Raw genomic sequence first — 27,155 nt, forward strand, 5'->3', positions numbered from 1 at the left:
TCGTGTGCAATTTGCTGCATTCTGCACAAGCTCATTCAGTGGCGTTGGAAGTTGTACAGAGATGTTTCTGATTCTTTAGCTTTCGGTTGCTTTGGATTGCAGTGGCGTAACATTGCTTCATTATGACGCGCTTACCCGGAGGGGGAGGACTCGATGAGCTCAGATGACGGCGGCATCTGCTATTTGCGGTAAGCGTCGGGAGCTTTCCTCTGCACAGGGCGGTCGGTGGGGGGAGGGCTTTATGAAAGTGGTCACTTTGGAAGGCGGTCCCTGAGCGTCCAATTTGCACACAAACCGGGACCCGGCTGGTTCATGCGAGGATAGAGACCGTCCCAAACTGATCTCTGCGTTACAAATAAGCGGCAGCGCTCTTCCAAGTGGAGCAGAGTGAAGAACAGCACGTCCGGCGGATAATATTAAGTAACATAACAGATTAGAGAGCATCTGCAGCGAGCACATACGGACCGGCACCGAATTCCTATCGCAGGTATTTCGATTTGCATCATTGTCATTATTATTTCATTTTTGTTGTTATTTTTTTTTTAGGATTTTGGTTTTTAATCTAATTTTCTATTGTTGGATATAATGTTAGTTTCCATTTTTTGTGAGGAAAAAAAAGTTGTAGTTATGTACCAAACGTGTTGGGCGATAACGTGGTGATATGACAGGGATGCTGCTCTGGAGTGGGGTGAAATGCTGTAGTCTGTTCGTCTGGACAGATTCCGGACCAGATCAATGTGTTCCCGTCAGAAGTGGGTCGGTCGTCATGTTGGCCGAACATCGGAATTTAAGTCTATTTGAAGGGCGCTATGTTATGCAGCTGAGAGTATGCTTTCTAAAAGTATCCTGTTTATGGGTTAAGCGAAGTGAAAATGTAGGTCAAAGTCAAGCGGGACAAAATGACATTTTGAAAAGACTGTTATGCCATAACTCCGGCTTAGCGTCAGGTAACACACGGCATTACCGCATATTGATCACATATTACGGTACAAGTTGCTCCAGTTCCACGGGAGTAGTGTAATGGACTCGAGTTACATAATATTGTGTCGTAATGACTGTTGCGTAACCATTAAATCCATCCTTTGTGTCTCCCTCGCCACTAGGTGGCACTGTTGCTGCGGTTTGACATCAACGCAACTCGAGATTTGACTCACATTTCTCAATGTTTGAGGAGGTGTCCCAGGAGATGAGGATGCAGCAGGAAGTAGCTATGCTCCACCCACCAGAGTCCTCAGGAGAAGGAGAGGGAGCACCGAGGTCCTTCTCAGATGATACCATGTCCGTCCTGACCTCCAGCAAATTGTTGGCTCGCTCCCTGCTGGGCCGCTCGGCCGCCATCAAACGCAAAGAAAGCCCCTCGTCCAGCATCCGGCGCAAGCGTGAGTTCATCCCGCTTGAAAAGAAGGACGATGGCTACTGGGACAAGAGGAAGAAGAACAACGAGGCGGCAAAGCGTTCGCGGGAAAAGCGGCGCGTGAACGACATGGTCTTGGAGAGTCGCGTGCTGGCCCTGCTGGAGGAGAACGCTCGCCTCAGGGCCGAGCTGTTGGCTCTCAAGTTCCGATTTGGTTTGGTCAAAGACCCGTCCAATGCGTCCATCCTGCCTCTCTCTGCGGCGCCTCCACACACACCCCCGAGTGTGACTCCGCACTATTATCTTCTTAACTCCTCATCATCACACTCCAACAACCAGACAGTTCAGCCGAGCGGGCGGGGCGTCAGAGACGGTGGCAACCTGTCAGAAGACTCTGGGTTTTCCACTCCAGGTGGGTCCAGCGCTGGAAGTCCTGTTTACTTCGAAGACCGGCTCAGTGACCATGAGAAATCCTCACCACGCAGAGCAGAGGAGCTGACTTTGGACCTCTACCCGTCCTCTGCTGATATCCACCACAAGGTGGAACAAGCCGAGGCTCTGAAGACCCTTCCCCATAAGCTGCGTTTCAAAACGCCCTGTAACGGTGAGGCGGGCGATCCGGCAGGTGATCCCAACAGCACTCGACGCAGCCCAGCACCTCCCATGGTAGAAATCCCGCGAGAGAGCCCTAAAGGCCAAGAACTGATGAGGGGCGAAACAGGAGAGGGTCACTTGAGCCCGTGGCTTCCTCTCCAGGGCGATGGAAGCAGGAGGGGAAGACAGTCACCCCAGTATGTCCCCTCACCCTCAAACTTCAGCCTGCAGCCGCCTGCTCAAGGACACGTAGAGGTCAAGTATCAACATGAGAACAACTACCTGAAGTCTCAACTTACCTCTTTGAGTAAGGAGGTGGCTCAACTGAAGAAACTTTTCACAGAGCAGCTCATGGCCAACGCCAACTAAAAAAAGCACTCTTTGTCATTCAAATGTTGCTGAAAGAGAACATTTTACTCTTTGAAATGAAACCTCGAAAAATGTGATGTTTTGTTTTTAAAGTATTGCAATATTTTGCGATAAATGTCGAGATATATTCCCCTTGTAGTCTGCTGTTTAGCTTGCACGCCCCAAGCGTGGAACTTTCTTTTTGTGTCAGATGTACAATGTGCTCACGTGGTGGTTTGAGGAATAGCAAAAAAAATGGTCATAGATGCCACAAGATGGCTGCAAAGTAAGACTTGCTTAAATCCGTGAGTTTTTCCAGCAAATAACAAAGGATGGGTTCCCCAAAAAAGCGACAAGGTGAATTCACTGTGCGTTAATTGATATAATCCACTGCACTGTGACACATCACACCCTCAAAAAATTTTCAGTCAGCATTTTGACACATGGTAAGCAAAAGTGTTTGTAGTTCTGCGTTCGGATGATTGCAAAAGGTTTGTACTGTTGAGACAATTCAGCTCCATCACTGTAAACAGATAGCAGGTAGACGGTAGCAGGTGCACACAAAATCCAGGTAAACTAATATTGACTCAGCACTCTCAAGTTTACTTCATTGTGATAGTTGATGTTTACCGACACACTAGGTTTTTTGTTTTCAAGCGAAGCAGTCGAACACTGTTAAATGTCTGGTTTTTTTTGTCCATTTCTCTGTTCATGCTAAGTTTGAATGGTATCTGTATATTTTTATTTCCACTAAAATAAACATTTGACAAAGTCACTACAAGTGTATTTTTATGTCCATGACCTCTTAGTCCATCAAGTTAATCCAAAGTTTTCTGTGAGCTGTAAATGGAAGAAGTGGTTCGTCTCGCTCCGCATGTTCGCTCCAGTTTGGAAATGTATATGAAATGGAAATCACAAAATCTAGCACGAAAAAGAAAATGTGTGAGTTCAAGTAATGGGCCAAGAGTCCATCCACAGCTGAGAAATGCTGAAATCTGTTTGTGGCTCTTTAGCAATCTGTTACACGTCTTACATGTTAGTGCACGTTAATTCGCTGTGCTCGTTTCCTTGGTGCATCGTTTTTATTTTTAATGTCCAGCAGGGGGCAGCAAAGACAGTATCATTGAGGGTCACCGTCTAATCCATTTTCATCATACAAATAACAAATAGTAATCCTCCTTTTGTTCTTCTATTAGCAAGTTCGTTGGCCTGGTGATGAGTTAAATTCAGCAGCCCTGCAAGTGTATTCATGTCCGTTTAATTATACAAGAGGAGGTTACTTAATTGACAGACTTATTTAATCTGATCTGCTTATAAATGGAGTGTTTTTTTTTTTTTTTTATCCATCCCAATATTTGTGAAAGCCAAACCGCATCATCAATTTTCTCTTTAGCTTCCCCTCACTAGGGTCGGTTGTTGACCTGGAGCTGAAGACCACCTCAGCTGATTTTCGGGCCAGAGGTGGGGTACACCCTCAAAAAATCACGGGGCACATTACCACCTGAATATAGATGTGATCGTATCAACGTTTCCTATAAATTAGAAATATATTTTCTGAATGAATTGTACAATCGTGTGGTGGTTGGGAAAAGTAAAAAGGCCACTGATATGCGACAGCTGCTGCAGGTGTGGCGCAGGTTGGAGAAAGGAATGTGATTTAAAGAAGCCACTATAATATGTTACTACTCGCATCTACGTAACTCTCACAACCCCCTCGTTCCCCCAATCTCTTGCCCCCACCACCACCGTCCTTTTTTTCAGTCATAAGATAAAGCCTGTTGCTAGGCAGGCATTGCGACAGTTGCCATGGGAACGCTTGCAGACAGAGCTGGGGGGCTGCTCGGGTGGGGATAAGGATGGGGTGCAAAAAGAAAGGAAGGAACGACATAGAGACAGAGAGAATGTGTGTTTTTATGGGGGAGGGGCATCCATGTGCACATGCCGCCAATGCTTCGGCTCCTTCAGTGCTATTTGTCTCCTTCATCCGTGGAGGGAAATAAAGAGTGGCACTTCGGATGATCCCGTTTTCAATTCCAAATTTGAATTTGCATACTTATATATAGAAAATGTGCAGATGATACATTTGACATGAGACATTTGGTCAGGTTCATAAATGTAAACCTGTTTCTAATTTGTACACACAATACCTGAAGCCATTTTTTACAGTTATCAAATGTTCTTAAATATTATGCAGCAAGCATTTAAAAACATTTGTGTTTGATTTTGGGATGCGTGACGTCAGCGAGTATAGTGGAGGAATGTTTTAGCCTGGAATAATTTGGAGTGTAGTGGGTGAGAAGGGAAAAATGATCTCTGAAAAAAATATGTGGCGGTTAAACGGACAATTTCCTGCTATTGTTTAAGAAGAAGAACTGTGCCTTCCGCAGTGAAATACTTTTCACGGAAGACAACAAACCACCCCACAATGCAAAAAAACACCATTGATGTTGTGGGTGCTGTAGCAACTCATGGTGTGGTCACGTCACCCCCAGGTTCCAACCCTATGACAAACCACGGAGCTCCTAAAAAGGAAGTTTATGATATACTGACAAAATTAAAAAATCCGCAAGTGCAATAATAGGAGAGTTGTTAAGATACCGATACTTGTTTTCTTTTTAACTGCTGTGCCTGGCAATTTGGATCAAGGCATTTTGATGACCTTTGCAACAACACCAGAATTCTGTCATCGTGGTGGTTTGCTCAATAAAAGCCATCTTACTAAAGAAGTCGATCTAAGTATTGATGGTTAAAAAAAAAATCTGTGCTGACTGTTATTGGTTACTTGAGAAAACGAATAAAAACAGCATCATCTGCTTGATCATTTGGAACACAGTGTACTCGCGAAGGCAATAAACGGGCAAAATCTTGAAGACATTAACTGTGATGAACTAGATGTTCACATGCTCAAAGCTAAAAAAACAACAACAACAAAAAAAACCACATCATGAAATACTCACAAGAGGGCACACACACACACTGGCATGCAAGTTGCAGCTCTCACATTGTCCAGTTCAAATACGTTCTGCGTTAATAAACCAGTTTGTTGCGCTAATCTAGCCCCCCCCCCCCCTGCGGTGCAGTCGTCTTTGATAACCAGTCCGTTATTAGGGCTGCCTCACAGTCCAAATGCTCAGTGACACAAAATCGAGTTGTTGCACCATAACAAAATAGTTTAACACTCTTTGTGCGAGGGATTTCCACACTTCAAGCCTGCCGGCGTGTTAAACATTCCTGCTTGTAACCAAACAGAATCACAACATGAGCTTCAATAACAAGCCGGGTTATTCAGAAATATGTTGAGCAAGATGAACAGTCGGGGGGGGAAAACAGTGAATGTGCAAGGCCCGCTTGGATAAACGTTGGAATCGTCTATGGGATATTAAGTTCATGTGACCTCTGCCAAGTGCAACACTTGCAAGGTGAGAGGTTGAGTTTTGATGGCTGTTTGAGGTGCAGGGGTCAAGCACGAGCCCATTCATTTCATTCAGCAGATCTGTCACATTTCACCGTAACGGTCTCCCGTTGTTGAAATATATTGAACGATGGGTGACACGGTGGAGGACCGGTTAGCGTGACCGCCTTACACTACAGAGGTGCAGGGTTTAATTCCCGTTTCCTTCCACATACTGCAGACATGTAGGTTGAGTGGATGCTCTAAATTGTCCCCAGGTGTGATTGGGAGCTCGAGTGGTTGTCTGTCCTTGTGTGCCCCGCAATTGGCTGGCAACCAGTTCAGGGTGTGCCCGCCCACTTTCCATAGTCAGCTGGGATAGGCTCCAGTATAATCCACAAGGCATTAAAAAAATGTTATCTTTCCATGTTATCACCATGCACCATAAAATAGCAGTTCCAGAGAACGACTATAAGAAACAAATCCTCAAAGCCCGTAAATTTGCAGTAAACAGCATTTTATCCCGATGCCTATCCCTGGTATCTTTGGAAATTGTGCTTTGCTCTAATCAAAGTTGGCTGCAGAGAGTTTTGCTCTAACCAACTATTTAGAGAAGAGAAAAATACTGACATCATTGAGGGTTAGTGAGCTGATTGGTTAAAAAAAACAGTCCTATTGCTAATATTGTTTAAGTTACATCAGCCAGCAATGGTTCTGACGGCCATGGGGAGATTCAATTTAAGTGGCAGCACATAAAGGCTTAACTGTGATTGGACCGGAAAAAAAAAGGAATAATCACATTCACGTGCTGGTAGCAATCCAGCCAAGAATTACGCTATGAAATAAATGAACACAGTTTCGTGGATCCTTTTTTTAGCTGAATGATGTTGGCATACATTGCCTCCATCATTCTCCTTTCTTTGACTTGCAAACCAATTTTACATCATCTGTCAGTCTGGATTGACGGCGTTTCAATTCTGTAGCCCCGCCCCTTACATAATCTCGCCCCGCCCCGCAAATCCCTTCTGCAACGGGATTCGAAGGCGTGGACAGAGGGGAGGGGGCAGAACCAGGAGAGAAACAAAAAACGTGACTAGGCACCCAAAGCGTCCTGTTATGCAACAACTGACCTACTAACATACATTTAGACACTGAGGGAGAAGGGGAAATAGAGAGAGGGAGGAATTGGAGCAAACATGACATGAGCAAGGCACTAAAAACAAGATCCACTGTGCTCACGCTTCTTCTATGTTCCTGCGCTGAATGGAGAGCTGGAGTTTTGGAAATTGGCGGATGCTGTGTGTTTAGGACTATGAGGCGACATCAGACACCACACGGATTGGTGCCCACTGTGGATTCTATATTCGAAGCAGCTGGGTGAGTTTTGTTGGATATTTTCATTAATTTCTAGATTTCAGCGGGTGTTTTGTCAAATAAAAATGATTAGTAGCTATTACTTGGTAGCATTTTTCTCAATGTCATTGTCAATTATATGAGGGTCTATGGTTGGGGGGGGGAGACCTATAGCGGGAGGCTACGCCTTTGAAGGGAAAGTGTTTTTTTTTTTTGCGTTATTTTACGATAATTCAGTAACTCATCATTTCATTTTTTATCCTTGATCGTCTCTGCTTAATCTCCCCACCTGCTTCCGTGCGCACGTGTGCAGAGACAGCGCATAAATACACTACAACTAACACTATTGTAATGATGCAAATAATAAAAAGAATAATAATAATGATAATGATAATAATAATAATAACATTGTTATGACTATTTTATTATTTATAATATCTATTATTAGTAGTAGTGACAATATCATTAGTATAGGTCTTCTCTACACTATTACTATATCGATACTTTCTATATTAGTATATATATTCTAAATATTTGTTCAGTGACTACATGTCTAAAAAAATCGAGCTATTTGGACGCGTTGTGGGTTAGTAGGCTCGTCCGTGCAGACAAGGGGAACAGTCGGCTCCGCGGACACACTTCTCCGTGTCACGTGTAGCTGCTTCTTTGTAAAGGTTAACGCGGCTGTGCAGTCCTCCCGCTTAACCCTTCAGTCCCCGCCCAAGAAGCCGCAAAAACAAACCGGGAAGCACAAAGTCAGTCACGATCGAGCCGCGAGTGCCTCGTTTCTTTGATTTTTTTCGTTTGGATGGTGGTTTTCATCTATTACGATAAAAAACAGACAGATGGAAGAATGGTGAAGTTAACCGGCTTTGGTGACTGCAATGCTGCAAGGTGAGGTGTGGAACATCTGGATCTAATGTGGGTCAGACGAGGGTCAATGTAGGTTATCAGGTTTATTTTATATGTGCGGTGATTGTTTATTGAATGCAAGCAGTTGACAAACTGGGGATCCAACTAAATATGCATGAATGTGATTTGTCAGACAGTACAACAAAGAAGGCACGCTGGCCGATATATTACCACTAATGATGGTGAAACAGAAACTAAAATATTTCGGTGGGCAATACTATTAGAAAGATTTTTGTATTTTTTTTTTTTATTATTTATTTATTTATTTATTTATGAAACTACTTAGCACGTGCTTGCCCTATACATGCCCTTGCAGGTTTTTAGTAATGGCATGCTGAAGTCGTCCTCCAACTTATAGTTGTTATACATGTGTAATATAATGTCCAGTTAATGTAGCGTTATTCTGGCATGCACAGTGAAAAGGCTGTTTGGGTGGGGACACGTGAAGCCATGCAAGAAAATTGAAATCTACACATTTCAATACAAAAATAAATGAATGAATCCATTTTTTTTTTAAAATTGGGTTATTATGCAATCAGGGGCAACCGGTGGTTTGCGCTGTCTGCGTCTGTATTCTGTGGCGAGGACACTGCCAGTTGGGTGGCATACAATGGGTCCCCATGCCAGCTATAAATGTAGGTCACATCACTCCTGTGGGAGGGGCCGGCGGTGAGGTGAGGCCCAAAACCAAGGCATGGTGTCGCACTCTCAGAACCACTCAATATAGAGTCCTCACCAGTCAACAACAAAACTGGGCATTTAATTCAATATCCCCACATGAAAACATGTAAAAAGTCCAAACTTGTGCTGAACTAAATTCACATTGAACCCAGTAAGAAATATGTTTGCTGTCCATATTGCGAGTTCAAAAGAGTGTGAGACAAGTTTATTGTCCGGGTTTGCGAGCACATGTGAGATGATAAAAGATGAGTGCTGTGCTTTGTTATTGTGTTGCGGTTGTTGCTGCAAGCACAGACGAATTACAGCGTTTAGTAGGCCAAGGGAGCACATGTGACTGGTGAAACACATGGACTGAGTCACTCAGCTTTTTTCCCTTTTCCAGAGAGAGAGGGCTGATATAGCCGAGTGTTCTTGGAACTAGGATCCTGTTTCGATCGGGCTCCACCTTGCTGGCAGGCTTCCAGATTCTTTAACCCCCGCCCCCCCCCATGTTTTTTTTAAGTGGATAAAGTCTGCACCCAGATTTGGATTTCACACAGACCCCACCCATGCCACCCCCCCCCCCACCCCCAACTTCACGTCACGTGCCATAAACCAAACCCCCTCCTCTGTAGGAAGAGGGGACTGTTTCATCATTCCCCTTCTTTTGAGGCATGTGCCTTTTATTTTAGGCCGGCTCCTATTTCCTGAAATGCTCCACAGCAACACGTGCAGGGATTGACCTCAATCCACTGTTTCCAATACGCGTTACCGCATTTAGAGTCCTGCAGTTCTGGCCCCGGTGGTTTTGTGTGAACGACGAGTGCAACTTGGATTCTTTGACTGTGCTATCATTCCACAAGTGCCACATCGACCCGGCAGTGACACGTGATGTGTACGATGAATCGGAAGGCGTTGATCTAGGTCATGGACCTGTATTGAGATCAGCAGATCAGGTTTGCTCGCTTGAGTTGAATCTATTTGTAAATTTGAGTCATAAATGTCAGTTACTCTGCTTTAATTTGCCTGTTAAAAGGAGTCCCAAAAAAAAAGGCTGAGATAGAAAAACAAAGGAAAAGCTTGAGCTGCAACTCTGAGACAGGAAAAGAGGCTCATCTAAGAAGGGGGATTGCTGATGTCACCCACTCCCCTTTCAAAATGTGAACTAATCATCTGCTTTTGACCATGTGACATGAATGTTGATTGTTGGGGCTCTGATATCGGATGTGATTGGCCGGCCCCCTTTTTTTTTTGGCCAGGGGTGACATATTCCTCCTGTTGATGCAACACCAACGTAGTTGCAGCCACCACTGTCGTCCCCCGTATCAAGCGACCTTCTCATCCTTTGTTACAATTCTCCCGCTTTGATTAATTTCTTTGTCTGTACGCGCTTGCTCACGCCTTTATATAAGCAACACACCATGCTGTCATTCTTCACGTTCTCTCCCTTTTTTTTTTTTGTTAAGTCTCCCATCACGTTTTGTCTTTCTTCCGATCTCTGGGCTACATCTCGCTGCGGTTTTGGTGACCTAGATTCTGTACAGTGGAGGCAATTGGACTTTCTGGGTCAGTGGGACGTGTCTCTTCCCATTCTGTTTCACTGCTGCCACACGTCAAAGGCTCACGAGGACAACCGCAAACCATTAGGCCACACAACAGTCGAAAAAAAAAATTCCAGTCCAAATCAGAAAGACATGGGAGTAAATTCAGGGCTCGAACCAGGTTTGACCTCATTTAAAGAAAGAAAATATGCACAGCATCTGATATATCCATTGTGAATATTCCAAATTTTACACAATGGTGTCCGTTTATTTGAAAAAAATCACAATTTAAGAGATACATTTAGGTTATATAACGAAATGTACTTTTCAGATGGTGTAATACGAATACAGCGTAACCTAGAAAAGCAGATGCGGATTAATACGCACAGCAGCCCGGAAAATAGATCAGCTGTTACGTGAATACGTTGATGCAAATTAACACTTCAGTGATGTATAAACATATGCAAGACTTAACCACCGGTGCAAGAAGTGTTAATTTATGGACTCTAACTGAAACCCACTTACCTCCACGAACTAGCGAATGTGTTTTATCTCTGATGAGTTCATCGTGACAGCACGGACCACCCTTGTGTTCTAGCAAATGTTATCAAGCTTCGTTAGTCCTGCCTCTGCCCCTCATTCTTTCTTTCCTGGGGCTCTTGACCTATATTTAGCAATAGCTCCGAATCCCCCAGCCTCTCCCCACTAACACACACACACACCTGCAAATCTCTCGACCAGCACTGGCTGCTTACTTTTGTCTACTTTATCTGCTTTCCTTGCATCACTGATTTGGCATAGAGTTGTTTTTGGTGAAGAATGCTGCAACATTCCTCGGAGGCTGAATGCATGGAGGGGTGAGCTATTTTAAGGGGTGTTTACAAATTGGGATTCTCACTGGGAAAGTCAGTGGGGCTACTCCTGCAGAATCCTAAAAGTATTGATTCACACTTCTGACCCACTTTGATTTGATCTTTCAGACGATGATGCGGTGGTTTCTACTAGTTATTTCATGCATCTGCCTCCGCCTCCATTTGTGCGCGACACAAACGCTCACGAGGGTGACGGGATCGAAAATGGGACCATCAGCCTAGTGAAACCTAGTGACTTCATTACATCACATAAGTCAACATGACAGGCTGAAGGTCAAGGGTCATAGGCTTGCAGACAGTGAAGATCAATAGCAGAGCACAGAGGTCAGACCGTATCGTCAAACGACTTCTCATTGGTTGCCATGGGACACGAGATGCAAACGCTAAAGTGCTTTTTATCACTATGCAAACTGAACAAAAAAAAAAAACATGAGGAGGGATTTAAAGTTGCCAACATTTTGATTATTTTATGTAAATCTGTCAAGAGTTGACCAAAATGATCTTTTTTTGAGGTTTGTTTGTTTTGTTTTTTATCTCTGCAGCTTTTAATCTTGACATCAACAACAGAAAGCAGAGGTGAGAACGAGAGCAAGATTCCCCAAGAGACTGTCTCTCAAAGGTAGATGACAGACTTACTCGCTGCTGTTTGCATGCAGATCTGGGACACACATTTTCCTGATTTACTCTGTGTGCCATTATTTTGCAAAAAAAGAAAGAAAAAAAAAAAATATATATATATCATCCAGTTGTCACACAACAACGTGATTTTTTTTTATTCAATTCCAGATTCAGTGTCTCAACCAGGAGTTGGAAATACCTGCATCAACGCCGAACCCAAAGCTACAAGTGGATAAATGAGGGTGTCTAATGCTCTGCGTGATCTTCTTGGCTAATTTGGACACTTGAGTTCCCTGCTGTCATAACTGAACTTACAGTAAACCGACTGATCAAGATTTTCAAGGAGCTTTGAAAAGGGGTTACATCCCCTTTATTCCTGACCTGTTGTTTTATCCAGTTCAAACTGGCTACGACGAGACAAGAATGGAAAATCTGACTTCAGTCCTCAAAAACTCAGGAAGTAACATAAACTGCCTTGAGACCTTCACCGGTTATGAAGAGTCTATGCCCCCTCTCCAAGGGACGCCGCCCCGCATGGGCCGAGTCATCAAACCCAAACCCAATTTGACCTGCAGGCGAAAACGTGAATTCATTTCAGATGAGAAAAAAGATGCCTCCTACTGGGAGAAACGGCGCAAGAACAACGAGGCAGCCAAGCGCTCCCGTGAGAAACGGCGTCTTAATGATATGGTTCTGGAGAACCGCGTCATTGCACTGAATGATGAAAATGTGAGGCTCAAGACGGAGCTGCTCCAGTTGAAGCTACGCTTTGGCCTTATAAGCACCGCCTCTTATATTGAAAAAAGCCAACAAATTGAGGGAAGCAACGGCGCAGGAAACGGGGGTTCCTCTTCGTCATCATCCTCTCAGTACTACTCCAGCGGCTATTCCAGCAGTTCTCAGGTGATGATGAACTCTGACTCCTCCGAAACTGAGCAGTCTGGCCTGGGCGAGGGCCACAGGCAGATGGTGAAATACTCGCCACGTGGTTCCTTGTCCGACATGTCTGACGGCTCCTCCAGGGACAGCCCAGACCCAATTCCCTTTGAGATCAAGCAGGAAGGCGACAGGCTAGAGATGGATATCACTAACGGCACGACCACCCAAATCATGTTCAACATCCATCGAGGTCTGGCCTCTGTCCCCACTCATCACCAGCTCCAGCAGCATTCTCAGGAGATGGAGGCGGCTTATCACAGCCAGCAACAGCAGCAGCATCTTCACCATCCACAACCCCTTCAGGAACCCGTTTCCACTGTCAATAAGCAGCTTGCCCCTCAACCACCTGCTGCCCAGCGGAGTGTCATTCTCTTTTGTCCTGTCGACAGCTTGACGCGGACCCAAGATATCGACGTACAGAAGCAGAGCAAAAGTAGCAATCAGGCATGTGTTAGCCGACAACCCCGGTCCTTTGCGGAGACCGCCGCTGAGCCTCTTGCTGAGGCGATGAAACGACTGGAGAGGAAAACATTAGACTCTCCTCTATATGAGCTCTCAAGCAGCCGCAATGAAGATGGACAGAGACAAGTGTACCAAACATGCCCGTCCCCCCAGCGGATTCACCAGGAGCAGCAGGAGTCACATTTGTCCAGAGAGTTTATCCACAAACAAGTGGAGGAAGTCAGCCAATCCCATCTGTATCATCACCAGCCTCCTCCTTCATACCTTAGTGCCCAAGACGAGGAGCCACCCGTTCTTAGCTTTGAGGGGGACTTCCCAAATGATGCTTATTACCATGGCCAATCAAGCACCTCGAGTAAAGACACGTCATCCAGCGATGGAGATCCGAGGAGCTCCGACAAAGAGGCCTCCACCGATGACGACGAGTCTCCTTCCTCATCCTGCTCAGACAATGATCACAACCGACTTCTCAACGGCATCCACGAGCCTGTTTCCCCTCAAGCCTCATCCCAGAGTTGCTCTCAGGCACGGGACCCCCAGGCGGAGGTGAAGGCCACAGCATTGCCCCACAAACTCAGGCTCAAACATCGGGCCATTAACTCCGGGAGCTGTGGAGGCCATTGCTCCGGCCAAGAGTCCCCAACAACACCTCCCTCCGCCACGTCGCCACCCCTCCCTCAGCATCCGTATTTATCCTTGTCACCGCAACAGAACATTCAGAGAGAGAACCCAGCCGGGGCCGTGATACCGGGGGAAGGCGCAAGGAAAAATAACGGTAAAAAGGAGACTGGTGGACGACGGAATAAGAAACCAGATTAGGTGATTTCAAATGAATGAACATAGAAAAGACAATTTCTCCTCTGTCACTCTCCTGCCATAATGCCTTCGCCGACGATCACCCTCCGATGCCCTTGGTACATGAAGCAGGCCTCTTTTACATCCCTCACCTGAAAGTCACCAAAACGGCTGAACTTTGCGACTTGTAGGACTGTATCATACTTGTATATATTGTACAGATTTGTCCTTTCTTACATTCTCTCCATACCAACAGAAGCACTTTTTTTTTACTGAGATGAGAGGGGGAATGGAACTTCACGCTTTTTCTTCGTTTTGCCGTTTATTTCACAAACAGACTCGAAGCACATTTGGATGGAAAAAAAAAAGAATGTAATACAATCAGTCTGGAGCTTTATCCGTACCATGAATTAGCCGCATATCTGACTGCAAACAAGCACGTTTGGCTCTTTATGCCTTAATTCAAATGAAACGCGAGCATATACTCTTGGGATGTTCCCTTGACCAAAGAAACTGTAACACCTTCACTACGAAATTTGAGTTCCATACCGCTTCCCAGACCCTACCTCTACGATCCATATTCTCCCCCTTCAGTTCACGAAAGATCAGCATCCCCTTTATTTTTTAAGCACTTGTTTTGTACATGACTGTGATATATGAAAATATTGTATCTATTCTAAATCTATATTTTACAATAAATTTAATACAAATGCAGCAAACCTGCAACGACAAAGGATTTTGAAATGACCATCCTTTTAAGGAATCTGAATGAAATTACTGTACAGCCACACTGACTGCTGTTGCTACAGGACCCACTCAAATCCAAATGCCTCTCTCTTGCTTGTTAAGCTTTAGCATTAATCATATTTTGGTGACCTGTTTACACAGTAACGGCTGTCCAGTTTGGAGAGCCAACAGCACTGAATGGAGAACATTTTTCGTTTTCTGGGGCGAGTGCCTCATTAAAATGCTTGGATTGCTCAACCTATAACCAGCCTTTAAATATGTGGTGGATCTCACCAGCTGCAGGCTATTTGCCTTTCGTTTATTTGAGCTTTATCAACCATATCTGTTGTCACCATTCACTGGCCCAATGTATTTATTTCCCTTTTCTCCGCTTGCCCAACACTGTATAAAAAGCCCACATGAACATAGACAGAATTTGTACAGATCTAGAACCAAGATCCACTGCAGTCTTGAGTTTGAACTGTGACGTAGGCATCGGTTGAAATTTCCAAAATTGACATTAATTCATTCATTCATTAGTTGTAACGACCAATGTTGAATATTGACCTTCAAATTTGGCCCAACAATAGTTATTTATATGATTTTCATGACCCTCATGCTTCCAATTATCCAGTTCTCAATATAGCGCTACTGCACAGTGAGCGTGTGCGTAGCCTGCACTGGATCTAAGTTAAACAGAAGTATATGGACCATGTTTGGCTTTTTGACACTTGTGTATAAATGTAAAGTTCCCTCACCTTTCAACAACACTGTAATGTTTATTTCATTGGTTTTATATCCTTTTCTTCCCGTCATGGTGTTGCTCTGTTTCCGAAACTGTGCCCTTTTTCCTATTGACTGTGATGACATGTATTTGACTCATAACCCCGCCCTCTCATGCCCGCCCACCCTCTTTTCAGTGTGTATTAATCAGTAACGTTTGTGGTTTTGCTGATGGTTTTATGAAAAAGACAAGTAGACAAAAGGAACCAGGCACAGATAACGTGGTGTTTTGAGATGGGTGGCAGTTGGTCCGGCTGGTCATTACCGTCCGTCTCTTCCTTTTTGACATGAAAATGTATGGAACAACACTAATGAAAATGGGAGCATTTCAAGATTGAAAAAGAAATAAAAAAGAATGTTGAACCAATTGATTGTCTTCATTTTTATATTTTATTTTTATTTAATTTTTATTTTATTTTTTTTAATTTTATTTTAATTTTATTTATTTTTTTATTTTATTTTATTTTTTATTTTTTTAAATTCACACTTAACACTTAACTTAACACTTAACTTTAATTTATGGCTTTTTTTTTTTAATGGTTAGTGTAGTTTGTTGTTGCAGCAGAATCTACACCTGCACATTTCTTTTCAGACCAAGCGCACAAAAAGAACCTTGGAGTCAAGTGAGCAACAATTTGGATCTATTCAAGGATCTTTGGTGACAGGCAGTCGTGACTGTCAGCATAGCAATAAGAGCCCCTAAGCAGCCTGGCACTGCATGCTGATGATCTAGAAACCTCAACCTCCAGTTAGGTAACACATTGCTCAGAGCCTCTTCTAACGGATTCGTCATCAGAAGCCAGGGAGGCGCATTACATGATGGCAATGCAGCATTTTAATATCATTTATGAGAATACATATTTCTGTTTTTTCCATGCAGTTATAGGACAGGGAACCTTAAAGGGTTCCCTGAATTCAAATCAGATGAACAATGAAATTAATACACATTATATTAACTCATTTACTGCCATTGACGGCTTAAGACGTCAAATATCCATTTCTTACTCAGCTGGTAGTGAATGAGTAAATATGCTGATAGCTCCCTGGCATGACTAATGTAGCAGACTAATCCACTTCTCTGATGTGAATATATATGTTCTTTTATGTGTATTGTTAACACACTCATCATGATATGCATTGAAAAAGACTGCCGGATCACTTTTTGCCTGAGCAACTAGAACAGGTCCCCTCCCTCCCAAAACATATTTTGAGCAGAAATAAAACAAAGTCGAGCCGGTTACAAGCAAAACATCCTACAACTGAAGAGGGTGAGTCATCACAGTGGGATGTGCACAAAGCCGGTCAGCGCCAGAGTGAGCCTCTGGCTGCTACTGCTGCCAACGTCCCGGCCAAATCAGTGTTAAATGTGGGAACACGTTTAAAAAAAATCTTTTTTAAAAATATGATTATTATTATCACTCACATAAAGTATTGAATGCATCATGTTGATCAATAGATTATTTATATTCAAGAGTTGATGTTAAATACAATTAAATAACGTCGCCCTTCCATGCACTAAAACAAGGTCACGATAGTAGCAACAAAAAGGGCAAAGGGAGGGGCGGCTGATGAGAGAGAGAGAGAGAGCAGGCTACAGAAGGGGAGGGAAGTGACCACTACCTCCATCTAAGCCTGCAAACAAAGCACCTCTTTGAGGCTGACGCATCAGTGCCCTTCACAATGCTTTTAGTCACATTCAACAAATCACACACACACACAAACATATACACACACAACTATGCATGTGCAAAAGGAAAACTCAGTCGAGCAACTACATCACACGATACTGACATTTCCTGCACGGAGCTTGCATAAACAGGTCAGGAGGAAAGTAGGTCAGTGTGCACGGGAAGGGAGAAGAGAGGTAAACGAGAGCAAATGAGAGAGTGGGGTGGCAACATGCTCACGGGTAGATCAGTGGAGGTTGGGATCCATCCGTGTCATTCTTGTTGATCTCCTGCGGCAAACGAGCAGAAAACGCGGCACTCACGTTACCTGCAACCGAGAGAAAATACTTCAGGGGTTTCTATGAGATAACAGAAGAGGGACTTCAAATCGTATTTTGCAGTGCATTGCTGGGCCGGTTCTAGAATTCTTCTCAGCCAGATTGCATTTACACTTTGTAAGTCATAAATTCCCTTTCCTGCAGTGGGTAACAGTGACCTGCACTGACATAGCAACACTGTATGGTGTTGACGTGAACTATCTGCACAATTATTGTTAGCTCACTGTATGAAATGCAATTACAGCAGGTGGGCACGTGACCTCTGCATATTTTATCATCTGTATGACCATACTGTAAAAAAATAAAAATTAAATAAATAATTAAATAAAAATAAAAATAACATTAATTAAATAAAATATTGATGCAGTACTGATATAATGTATCGTAGAAACATGTCTTTTGGAGCACACTTGCTGCTTTATAGCCAACCTCAAAAATGTTCTTAAAGGAGGACAAGATCCAATATGGCGCATTTTTCACAAACAAGCTCAGTTATTTATTTATTTATTTCTTTATTTTATCAGGAAACTGATATTAGTAATCATTTTCTTTTAAAACAATTCATTTTGGAGTAATTGGAAATAAGTGACAACTTGAAGAAAGCCTACTTTTGATGAATAATATGGCCACACCCCCCTCCATTGTCGGCGTCCTCGCTGGAACTTTATGTTTTGTGGCCTAAGAGCACATGCCGCTCTGCGATGTGCACCGAACAAGAAGATAGGCTTGGAGTTTGATGAAGTATTGATCGGAAATTAACACCCACTCACTCTCGCGCCGAAGCTGGCGGCTGCAAGCTGTGTCGGACAACGCATGCGACTGCTTGGGAGGCGACCGCGCGACAAGAAGTTGCAAGCCTTTTATTTGAACAGCCTGAAGATAATTGTTGCGATTACAGTCAACCTACTGAGGGCCATCCCCGCCTGCTGGCTGCCGTCTGCCTCCTGAGACTTGACACGACTTTGGCGTACCTAAATATAACCACTCATGGGGTTCATGTGCGCATTCATGCTCTTGTCCGCTTCAGCCTGTGTAAGTGGAGAATATATCAGCACGGTATTTTTGATTTCGTGGTGGTGATCACCTGAGCTCACATTTGATGTCAATAAATCCAAACTATTGTGCAACACGTTTTTATACTTTCACAAGTTGAAGTAGACAAGAGTACTAATTTGCATTTTGGTGGCGATCGGTCGCCTTTATTATATTAATATTACACATTTGCTCAGGGGTCAGATAACGACCAATCAGGGCTCAGCTATAGAAAACAGGTGAGGCATGATTGGTCATTACCTGAGCTCTGAGCTAATGTGAGAAGAGGGCAATGAAAAAAATGTCCGCCCCCTACGATGGCTAAAATCCGGTGGATTTTACTGCTGAACTCATATTCCACAAACGCAATATTAATCAGAATGCAATGTTTGGACTAGTGAAGGCGCATAGAACATTTTATTGAAAATAATTTACGGGGGTTGTCTTCCCCTTTAAGTGAGAATTTAACTTCCAACCGTCTGATTAGTCAGAAGACAAAATGACAACCGGAGTTGTTTATATTTTCTCAAATAAGTTGTTTAGAAATTGGAACCTTTTTGTTTGCCTCAGTGCCATGCTGTGTGCGGTTCAGTCCCATTTAAACTAGGTCTGAGGGAACCAGCAGCATGAAAAGCACCAGAACAGGGAGTGGCGTGGCCCACATAGAACCAAAGCCCCCTCCCCCCGCCACAAACAGCGCAACACGCCCCACATCGGCAGCAACTTCACACCCATTCTCTCGGCCTCTCTTGGGTCAGGCATGTATGCTCACTCTCATGAACACGTGAGCGCATAGGAGACCTTGTTGACCTGCAGCCTCTAACTTCCTTTGAGCGTGATGTAAGAGGAGTGTGCATGTCTTATCTTCCTGTTTTTCTCAACTTCCCCCCTCGAAAAAAGTGCGACAACATATCATGAAAAATTTACATTTTAATTGCTGGTATAATAGTTATTTAATAGGCTGCCCATCAAGTGTGTACTTAAACAACCTACTTACATAAATTGAAAATGTGTCTGTGACTCACTTTTTTGTTTGGTAATGACAGCTCAACAGTACTCCAAAAAAAAAATTGAAAGAAATTTTAAAAAGCCTACTTCCCTTTGAGTTTCTTGGACTTTTTTTTTCAATCCTGGGCTGTTATGAATATGCCTCCAACTTTTGCTAGTATTTGTTAACAGGTACAACCAGGGCTGCTTAACCAAAAAATTCGAATTGCCATTTATTTTTAATTTTTTTTAAATCACACAATAACCTAATGAAATATCAATGCAGCTGCCAGGCACTAATTTCAACCACTCTGATACAAGTGGGTGTTAAGTACCCTGTAATTCTGTATTCTTTATCTATTTGGGCAGAAGAACATTTTAAGACACCTGTGTACTGTTTAAAATTCTAAAACAATGCATAATGTCTACTTGAATGTAACCTGAGCACCACCCAATGCAAAACACCTGACACTTAATGAAATATAATAATATAATTAAGAAATATAATTAATAAATGTAATTGCAATAAAGAACATCATGTTCTAATAAATAAATAAATAAATAAATAAATAAATAAATTGGTTGTAAGGTGTTGAAGAAATATATACCATCAAAGTCACATCTGGTCTAAAAAAAATGTTCATACGCTAGCTAGCAAAAATACCAAATATGAAATAAATCTGAGTTCAACCAGTGTTGTCTTCAACCTGTGAGCACTATCAGGATCACGTCATGGCAATTTAAATGATGTGCATTTAGAGTTGGGACGTTGCCAATGTTCTAATGTTTTTCATACTTCCTCAGAAAATGTCCAATGTTTCTATTGAAAAAAAAAAAAAAACATGAATCCTCAACAACACCCATGGAGCAAAGACACTCTCTACTCTGCACCCCGTAATTAAAACGGAGGACACCCACAGACACACACGCACACACACACACAATGTTTTTCTTGCTATGATGAGAAGAACCAGCCAAAGACATGCATGAATCTGCAGTAGCAGACAGTCAAGAGTGTTTGCAGCCGAATGACTAATGATGGAGGCCCGGAGGGCACAAGGAACGAGTGGGAAACATTGAGTGCAAACAAAGAGACGACTGTGTCTTTCAACCCCGTGGGCTTCCTTCCTCTTAGGCCACAAGGCCACTTGCTAACTGCAGCCTACAGGGGGAAAAAAAACAACACAACAACCATTTGCTAATCATGCAGCTCCACCCCCCCCCCACACACACCTGTACTCCCCTTCCCCAACTATGGTGCAACTCACAGGTTACGTATGAGAAGTGATGAGAAAAGGAGTGAGAGGGGCAGCTTGACAAAACGGCACAAATTTTGTTGTTATGTTTCAATCACCTCTCTTGTGCTGCTCCACCTGAGCCTTTCAAAGCCTTCCGTAATCTCACCACAGCAGGGAACAACGACCATGTAACACACTTCGAAGGAGGACATGTCAGGACAGATGATATAAAGAATCTTGGGCATAATGCATCAATTGTATTTCTGGAAATTTTGGGAAGGCTTCGAAGTATAGAACTAGATTTGTAAATAATTCATTGTGTTCTATACTATACTTTTTATCCCGTTCAGAATCGCGCGTTAGTGGAGCCTATCCAAGCTCATTTTAGGCAAAAGGCAAATTAACACACTTCCCTGGTCAGCAGTCACTAATAATTGAAATAATAATACATTTTTGGATCTCAACACTCAAAGACACTTTTCATGAAACAGATCACAAGGCCCATACTGTAAATCCACATCCAACTCCAAAGCATGATTATAACGATATTAAAGCCAACACAATAAAATCAAGTCACGCAACTAACCCGTGAATAAGTCACATGCCAGCAATGATCGCAGCGACTTTGATTTACTGCTAGGTTTTCTTTTGCGCTTATCTTCTTTTGAGTCGTAAGTGAGCCGGAGCCCTTCCCAGCTGGAGGCGTCGTATACCTTGGACTGGTACCTATAGACAGTCACTGGGCACGTATAGACAAACACAACCATTAAAATATTGGCAACGGATATTTAAAAAAAATAATTATAATTAATACACTTAATTTTGTAGAAACTTTTTTTGTTGTCTTTAAGTAAATGTTGATTGAGCAATTTTTCCAGATGTGTTGATTTTTTTTTTTAAGTGATCTAATTATCATAATACTTTTTAATAATAATTTCAGCATGTCTTAAAAAGTGAAATGAAAACTTAAACAATGGCTTCCTGTAGTTTTCCACGGTAAATAAAAATTTTAAATTGCCGGAAATAAGAATATTTCACTTATCTTTGCTTCAGAATGTCCGTAGCGCCAGTAGAATCTCGAATAAAGTTAACAGAAAATATATTATAAATAAATTAAATAAAAAAATTGTTCCTTAAACTTTACACAATTTTAAAATGATCTATTATTGGCCATCAGATTTATTTAAAAAAAGGCCAACGCACCCATAATCGGCCGGTCTATTTCTAGTAAATATTGACGATGAGCTTGTTTTCAAAATTGGTGAGTTTTTGTTCAATAAAAAAAAGGGGGAAAAAAAATAATCTTTTAAATTTTTAAATCCTTTAAATGAAGCCATTTGCAAACATCCTTAGTTTGAACACAGATGACCGTCAAAGTCCCCTCAAGTTTGTAACGTATGCGGAAAAGAAAACATGGTGCTTGTGCTTTGCTCTAAGTGTGTTATTTGTTCAGCTTGGCAACCTCGACTGGAGGGGGAAGACTTGTCGTGTAGGTTGGAACGCATGTTTAAGATATTACACAATCACATTGCCGCTGTGCTGCCTGTAGTTAAAGTTGAGTAACATAGCCGCCTGTGTTACGCTGAGATCAGGGCTGGGTGAGTGTGGAATGTTTGTTTTGATTCCAATAGGGGCCCACGAAGGTGTAATGTGTGTCTATGTGTGCGTGTGTGTGCGCGTGCGCTTGTACATGAGGGGCGGGTTAACTCATGGCAAATTAGCCTCACTTGCCAATGTTTTTGTTTTCAATTCCTCATCCGCCTGGAAAATTAGGTCAGCAGTCACATGTTGTGTGTTTCAGCCAGAGTAGAAACACAAAAGACTTGGAAATATATTTTGAAAGCATTTTTTAATTTAGCTCATTCGTCATTCAAGTCGGTCAACCTTTTCGAGGCAAAATGCACGTGATTCAGTCGAAAATGTCTTGACTTCTCGGAGCTTCGTGGAAATGGCAATTGGTCATGTGTCGCGCTTACTGTTGTCTTTGGAAGCGCTCCAACCGCAGTGACCTTGTGGAAAGTCGCAGTCATACGTGTTATTGGTGCATGCAGTGTTTGGCTGGGCTGTCAATAAGGTGTTAAGAATGCGCAAGGTGCGGCAGGGAAGATGAATCAAAGAACAACAATTGTGTCATGATGATAAAGCACGGATCTGGACATCTAACACGTGTTTGTTTCAAATTCTCTCAACGAGGAATGCGGCTGTACACACACACAAAGAGATCCAAAGGACGTGTCAGTGTAATTATACAAAGTATTTGCGGTTATTTGCAAGTCACCATGGAATTCAATTAAACAAGGTCATGAATAAGTCAAAATTAATAGCAAGGCTCGAGTGTATTTTAATCGTATTAGTTCGCGCCTTGCCTGTACCAGTAATTGTTGTTGTTGGTCAATTGTGGTTCTCTGAAGTCAATGAAGTTAGAATTCATTCCTGAAAAGAAACAGATAAAAAAAAAATTTTTAGGCATTCATGGTTCACACACATTTTTGAATTTTGCCATTCAATTCCTTATTAAAAAAAAAAACAGAAGTTGTGCAAAAAGCAGAGTTAGACATGCATTTTTCTCAAGGATGTTATTTTTAGCAAACCTATTGTGTCCCTCGCCACTCCTCTACATGTCACAATTTTAAACACGTTCTTCTACATTTTTAGGGATAATTTCTCTTTTTCTGAGAACCTTATTGATTTGCCCTTCAGGATATCTGAAGATAGATGTTAGAGTTTGGGTGGTAGTTAACTGTAACAGATTTCTGACACTTTATCCTGTCAAGCATATTTATTTGTAGTCACTGCAAATTGACACGATGACTGACTAGTCAGCACTATTGACGCAGGTCGCAATTCTTAACACGTGGTAAATGTACATGTTTATTGATTATATGGGCCTCTGGAGTGCCTGCACATCCAAGAATAGATAGCACCGACCCCAGAATCATTTTTTTCCTCCTATAAATAATGGCAGTTGGCTAAAGATTGTCTGGCTAAAGATTTGTCCACTATTCTCAAGAACCATTCATTACACGCACAAACATTTTTAGCTAATTGTGTTATCCGGGGATCTGATTAGCAGCTCATACGTGAATATTTTTAGACCCGGGTCAGTATTCCCAAAATAGATCCATGAGAGTTTATTAAACCAAAAATGTGCAGTGTTGAAGTACAGGATAGAATCAACGTCCAATCACAGTAATACGTTTAAAAAAAAAATAAAAATCAAAGAAATAACCATCTCTTAGTGTATTTGATAAGAAATCCCGAAAGAATCAAATTCAGGTACCATTTGATTGAAATTTTTTAAACGGCTACTTGCTGATTCCTTAAAAACAGAGACTTGTGTCCTAATGAAATGAACACCGTCTGGAAAAATTCAATGAATTCATTTGGATGGAGCAAATTCAGAGCATCAACAAAATGTGATTTCCTCCTCATGGACAATGCGGAAAATCTCGTTGTTTACTGTAAATGAGGACCACCCTTGTCTTGATCACAAATATTATACGAAGATGGCTATTGAATTCTTCTCAACTCACTTGCGCAAGTGATCTTAATGTGACGAGTGTAAATAGGCTTGTATTAAATTAGGTAGCGTGACATCGTGATTCATATGAGACGGTACGCGAAATCTAACCTTTGACCCTCGGCTATTCTCTTTTATTAGACTTATATGGTATTTTACACACAGTATTTGAAAAAAAAAAAAAACATAATAATCTGTGAGTTTTCACGTTATACCACATCATGCATGCTAGAAGTGACGGGCAAAATGTAGGTCAGCTACACCCAATTTCTTCAGCAAGGCCCCACCTTTTTATTTGACTTATCCACAAAGTAGCTTTTAACACCGCATAGCCTTGAGCGAACCCACCCATGATAAAACAGCTGTTTGTGGGGTAAAAGAGGTGCTGTCGGCTGCCTTCGACAAGGCTTTCGCAATGTTCAAATACGGCCTTCCTAACAGGGCTGTGTCCCCCTGGACACCCTCCTCCCCTTCCATTTTTTCCACCCTGATGTACTTGAGAGGAAATCTGCTCCGAGCTCCAAGAATCCTGACCATATACAGCGCCAGCTGGATCACAAAACAGCAGACTTGACTGCAGTCACGTGTCCCGCTTGGCTTTGATTCCACCAGCCGACGGCAGGAATGTCATGTCGTTGTGGTGGGCCCTCTCGAGAGCAGCCGTTTTCAATCAACAGGTTGCGTTTTCAACAGGGTTTGTGCCGTGGCATTACAGAAGCAAAGGTGCCTTTTAAGGAGGCGCTAAAAAATTTGGGGGGGATCTGGAGTCAAGCGAGATGAAATGAGCAGAAACACAGCAATGACAGCGTGAGTTTTAATTTGTCCCCAGATTGGAATTTAAAGGGCGATATTTACGAGGGCCTAACAGCAGCTGAGTGCGCGACCATTGGTGTTTGTGGATGACCACAACCTTCCGTTATCAGGGCAGAGCAGTTGGGCCAGTGTGCCACATGCTGGAAATACAATTCCTAGTCAATAATTCGGGTGATTTCCTGGTTTTAGATGTTGTCAAGTTTTGGAACGTTATTGCAATTGGTAATAATGTATCCATCCAAAATAGTGTTGACATTTTAGCCTCCAAGAACTTTTCACTTCGGACTTGTGAAGTTTTGTAAATTTAAAAATATGTATATAGTATATAAAATATTAATGTAATTTATTTTTAATTTGTGTTATTTTATGACATTTTAATTGGCCGCAGCGCATCTCTCAGCGCTGAATTAAAGGGAATCAGCTGGGAGCCGATTCATTTTGGCCGGGGAGTCAGCTGCGTTCACGCCCACAACGGCGCACAATGGCGTAAATGTCTTCTTCTACCTGCGCTAGTCGAGCAAAATACCCAAATAAAAAAAACTCCACCCAATGCACAAAGTTGATTATTATAAATTATTGATATTAAAATAATAAAGAATAAGGTGGCATATTGAATAAAGTAGTTGTGTAAATTTGTTATTTTAAAAATGTGTATCATTCCTATTAATAAGTACCTCTCAGTTTCAGAAAAAGTTAGTGACCCCTGTTCTAAATTAACAGTAGTCATACATGTGTACTGATCCCACCTGTGGTATTTTCCACCGTTTATGGACTGAACGACTGAACAATGTAGGAAAAAGTGAAACTTGCATGAAACGTGGTATCAACTGTGCAAATGCATCTCTTCTTCGTAGAATTACTGACAAGATGATTCCCAAGGAAGTTAAATCACAGTCTTAAGTAGGAACTCAGCAAAATGAAAATATTCAGAGAAAGGAGCTGGAGATGGAGTTGATATCAATGACGATGAATCATCCTCTTTATCTTTGTAAACTAAACTAAAAGTGACCTGAAAGATGTCAAAAAAGAGGAAGGAACTTCCATAATCACTTCATATGTTCTTCAAAGTTTTTGTGCAAAAGATCATGCAGTGGTGATACTACAGGCCGCTGCGGCATGACATTTTTTGTACGCTGTGCATACAGTGTAGAAAATAAGCGTGCATGTGCACTGCAGCCTTAAACACTGTATACCTTCAGCTCACGTTTCGTCATCTCTCACTGTGCCTCACGTTGTTCAAACGCAAACACGCCCACGAGTCCAGAGTGTGTCACGGCATAACCATGTGTGCCACAAAGCCACATAGACCTACTTTCTTATCCAGTTAGATCCAGTTTGTCAGAAAAGCTGGCAAGAAAGTGAGCGGTCAGGCCTCAGGTTAGTGAGACCAGAGAGGCTCTTGACATCTCTGTCCATCTTGTGTAGGTTTCTGGCTTCAGGTTTCAGAAGCAAACATTTCCCAAGGGGGATAGAGGTTAAAGTTGAACAGGAGCAGCTGTAGGACCGGGAAGAAAAAAAAAAACAACTAGACATATGAATATTGCACAGCTCTTGCTGTTTACAAAATAGTTTGGTTTAATAGAAAATATTACAAATGGACATATTTTTTTAGAAAAAAGAAAAAAAGGCATATTTACTATTTGTATACTTTCTATCATAGATAGATTTATTGCTGTACATTCATGAAGAAGAAGGAAGGTCAAAAGTTTTTTTTTCAGAATAGTAGTTTACTATAATTTACTGCGTAAGATTAAACACAACACAAAAAAAAACTAAAACTAAGATTAAAACTAATGAGTGAACTCAAAGTACCATTGAAAAATAAAAAGCAATATAAGGTAACAAAGCTGCTCTATCAAACCAATTACACCTTACTGAATTTACAAATCATTTATTTAAACAAAATATACACACAAAAAAAAATCCTAAAATAATATAACCCTAGTCTGACATTTTTTTCTTGTAGGTGTTTTGGTGAGTGTAAGACACAGGTGTCAAACTGCGGTCCTTGAGGGTCGCTATCCTGCATGTTTTAGTTGTTTCCCTCCTCCAACACACCTGAGTCAAAAGATCAGGTCATCAGCAAGCTGGACAGAAGCCTGATAACGAGCGTGATCATTTCAATAACGTGTTGGGAGGAGGGAAACATCTAAAACATGAAGGATAGCGGCCCTCCAGGATCTGAGAGGGTTTTTTTTTTTTTTTTTTTTTG

At 42.2% G+C, this 27,155-nt stretch overlaps 2 protein-coding genes and 1 long non-coding RNA gene across 4 annotated transcripts; all 3 read left to right on the top strand.

Annotated features, from left to right (window-relative positions):
- The first annotated feature begins 214 nt into the window (after positions 1 to 214).
- On the top strand, positions 215 to 3,071 carry nfil3-6 (nuclear factor, interleukin 3 regulated, member 6). Of its 2 annotated transcripts, none has more exons than XM_088317481.1 (2): positions 215 to 487; positions 1,175 to 3,071. In XM_088317481.1, exon 2 carries the CDS (start codon positions 1,187 to 1,189, stop codon positions 2,315 to 2,317), a length of 1,131 nt encoding a protein of 376 aa, XP_088173607.1. In that variant the 5' UTR covers positions 215 to 487; positions 1,175 to 1,186; the 3' UTR covers positions 2,318 to 3,071. The 2 variants fall into 2 exon arrangements, with proteins under 2 accessions (XP_088173607.1, XP_088173606.1); XM_088317480.1 differs by having other exon boundaries at positions 217 to 487; positions 1,104 to 3,071.
- A 3,702-nt stretch (positions 3,072 to 6,773) lies between these two features.
- On the top strand, positions 6,774 to 11,897 carry LOC148322753 (uncharacterized). Its single transcript, XR_015846690.1, has 3 exons — positions 6,774 to 7,064; positions 11,568 to 11,644; positions 11,812 to 11,897. It is a non-coding gene; the product is annotated as an uncharacterized LOC148322753 (long non-coding RNA).
- A 4-nt stretch (positions 11,898 to 11,901) lies between these two features.
- Positions 11,902 to 15,715, top strand: nfil3-2 (nuclear factor, interleukin 3 regulated, member 2). The gene has a single exon (XM_088317573.1). The coding sequence runs from the start codon at positions 12,067 to 12,069 to the stop codon at positions 13,861 to 13,863; it is 1,797 nt and encodes a 598-aa protein (XP_088173699.1). The 5' UTR covers positions 11,902 to 12,066; the 3' UTR covers positions 13,864 to 15,715.
- The last annotated feature ends 11,440 nt before the right edge of the window (positions 15,716 to 27,155 follow it).

Source organism: Idiotropiscis lumnitzeri, chromosome 15 (genome assembly GCF_059441095.1).
Source record: "Idiotropiscis lumnitzeri isolate Australia: NSW breed Sydney's pygmy pipehorse chromosome 15, RoL_Ilum_1.0, whole genome shotgun sequence".
Lineage (NCBI taxonomy): Eukaryota > Metazoa > Chordata > Actinopteri > Syngnathiformes > Syngnathidae > Idiotropiscis > Idiotropiscis lumnitzeri.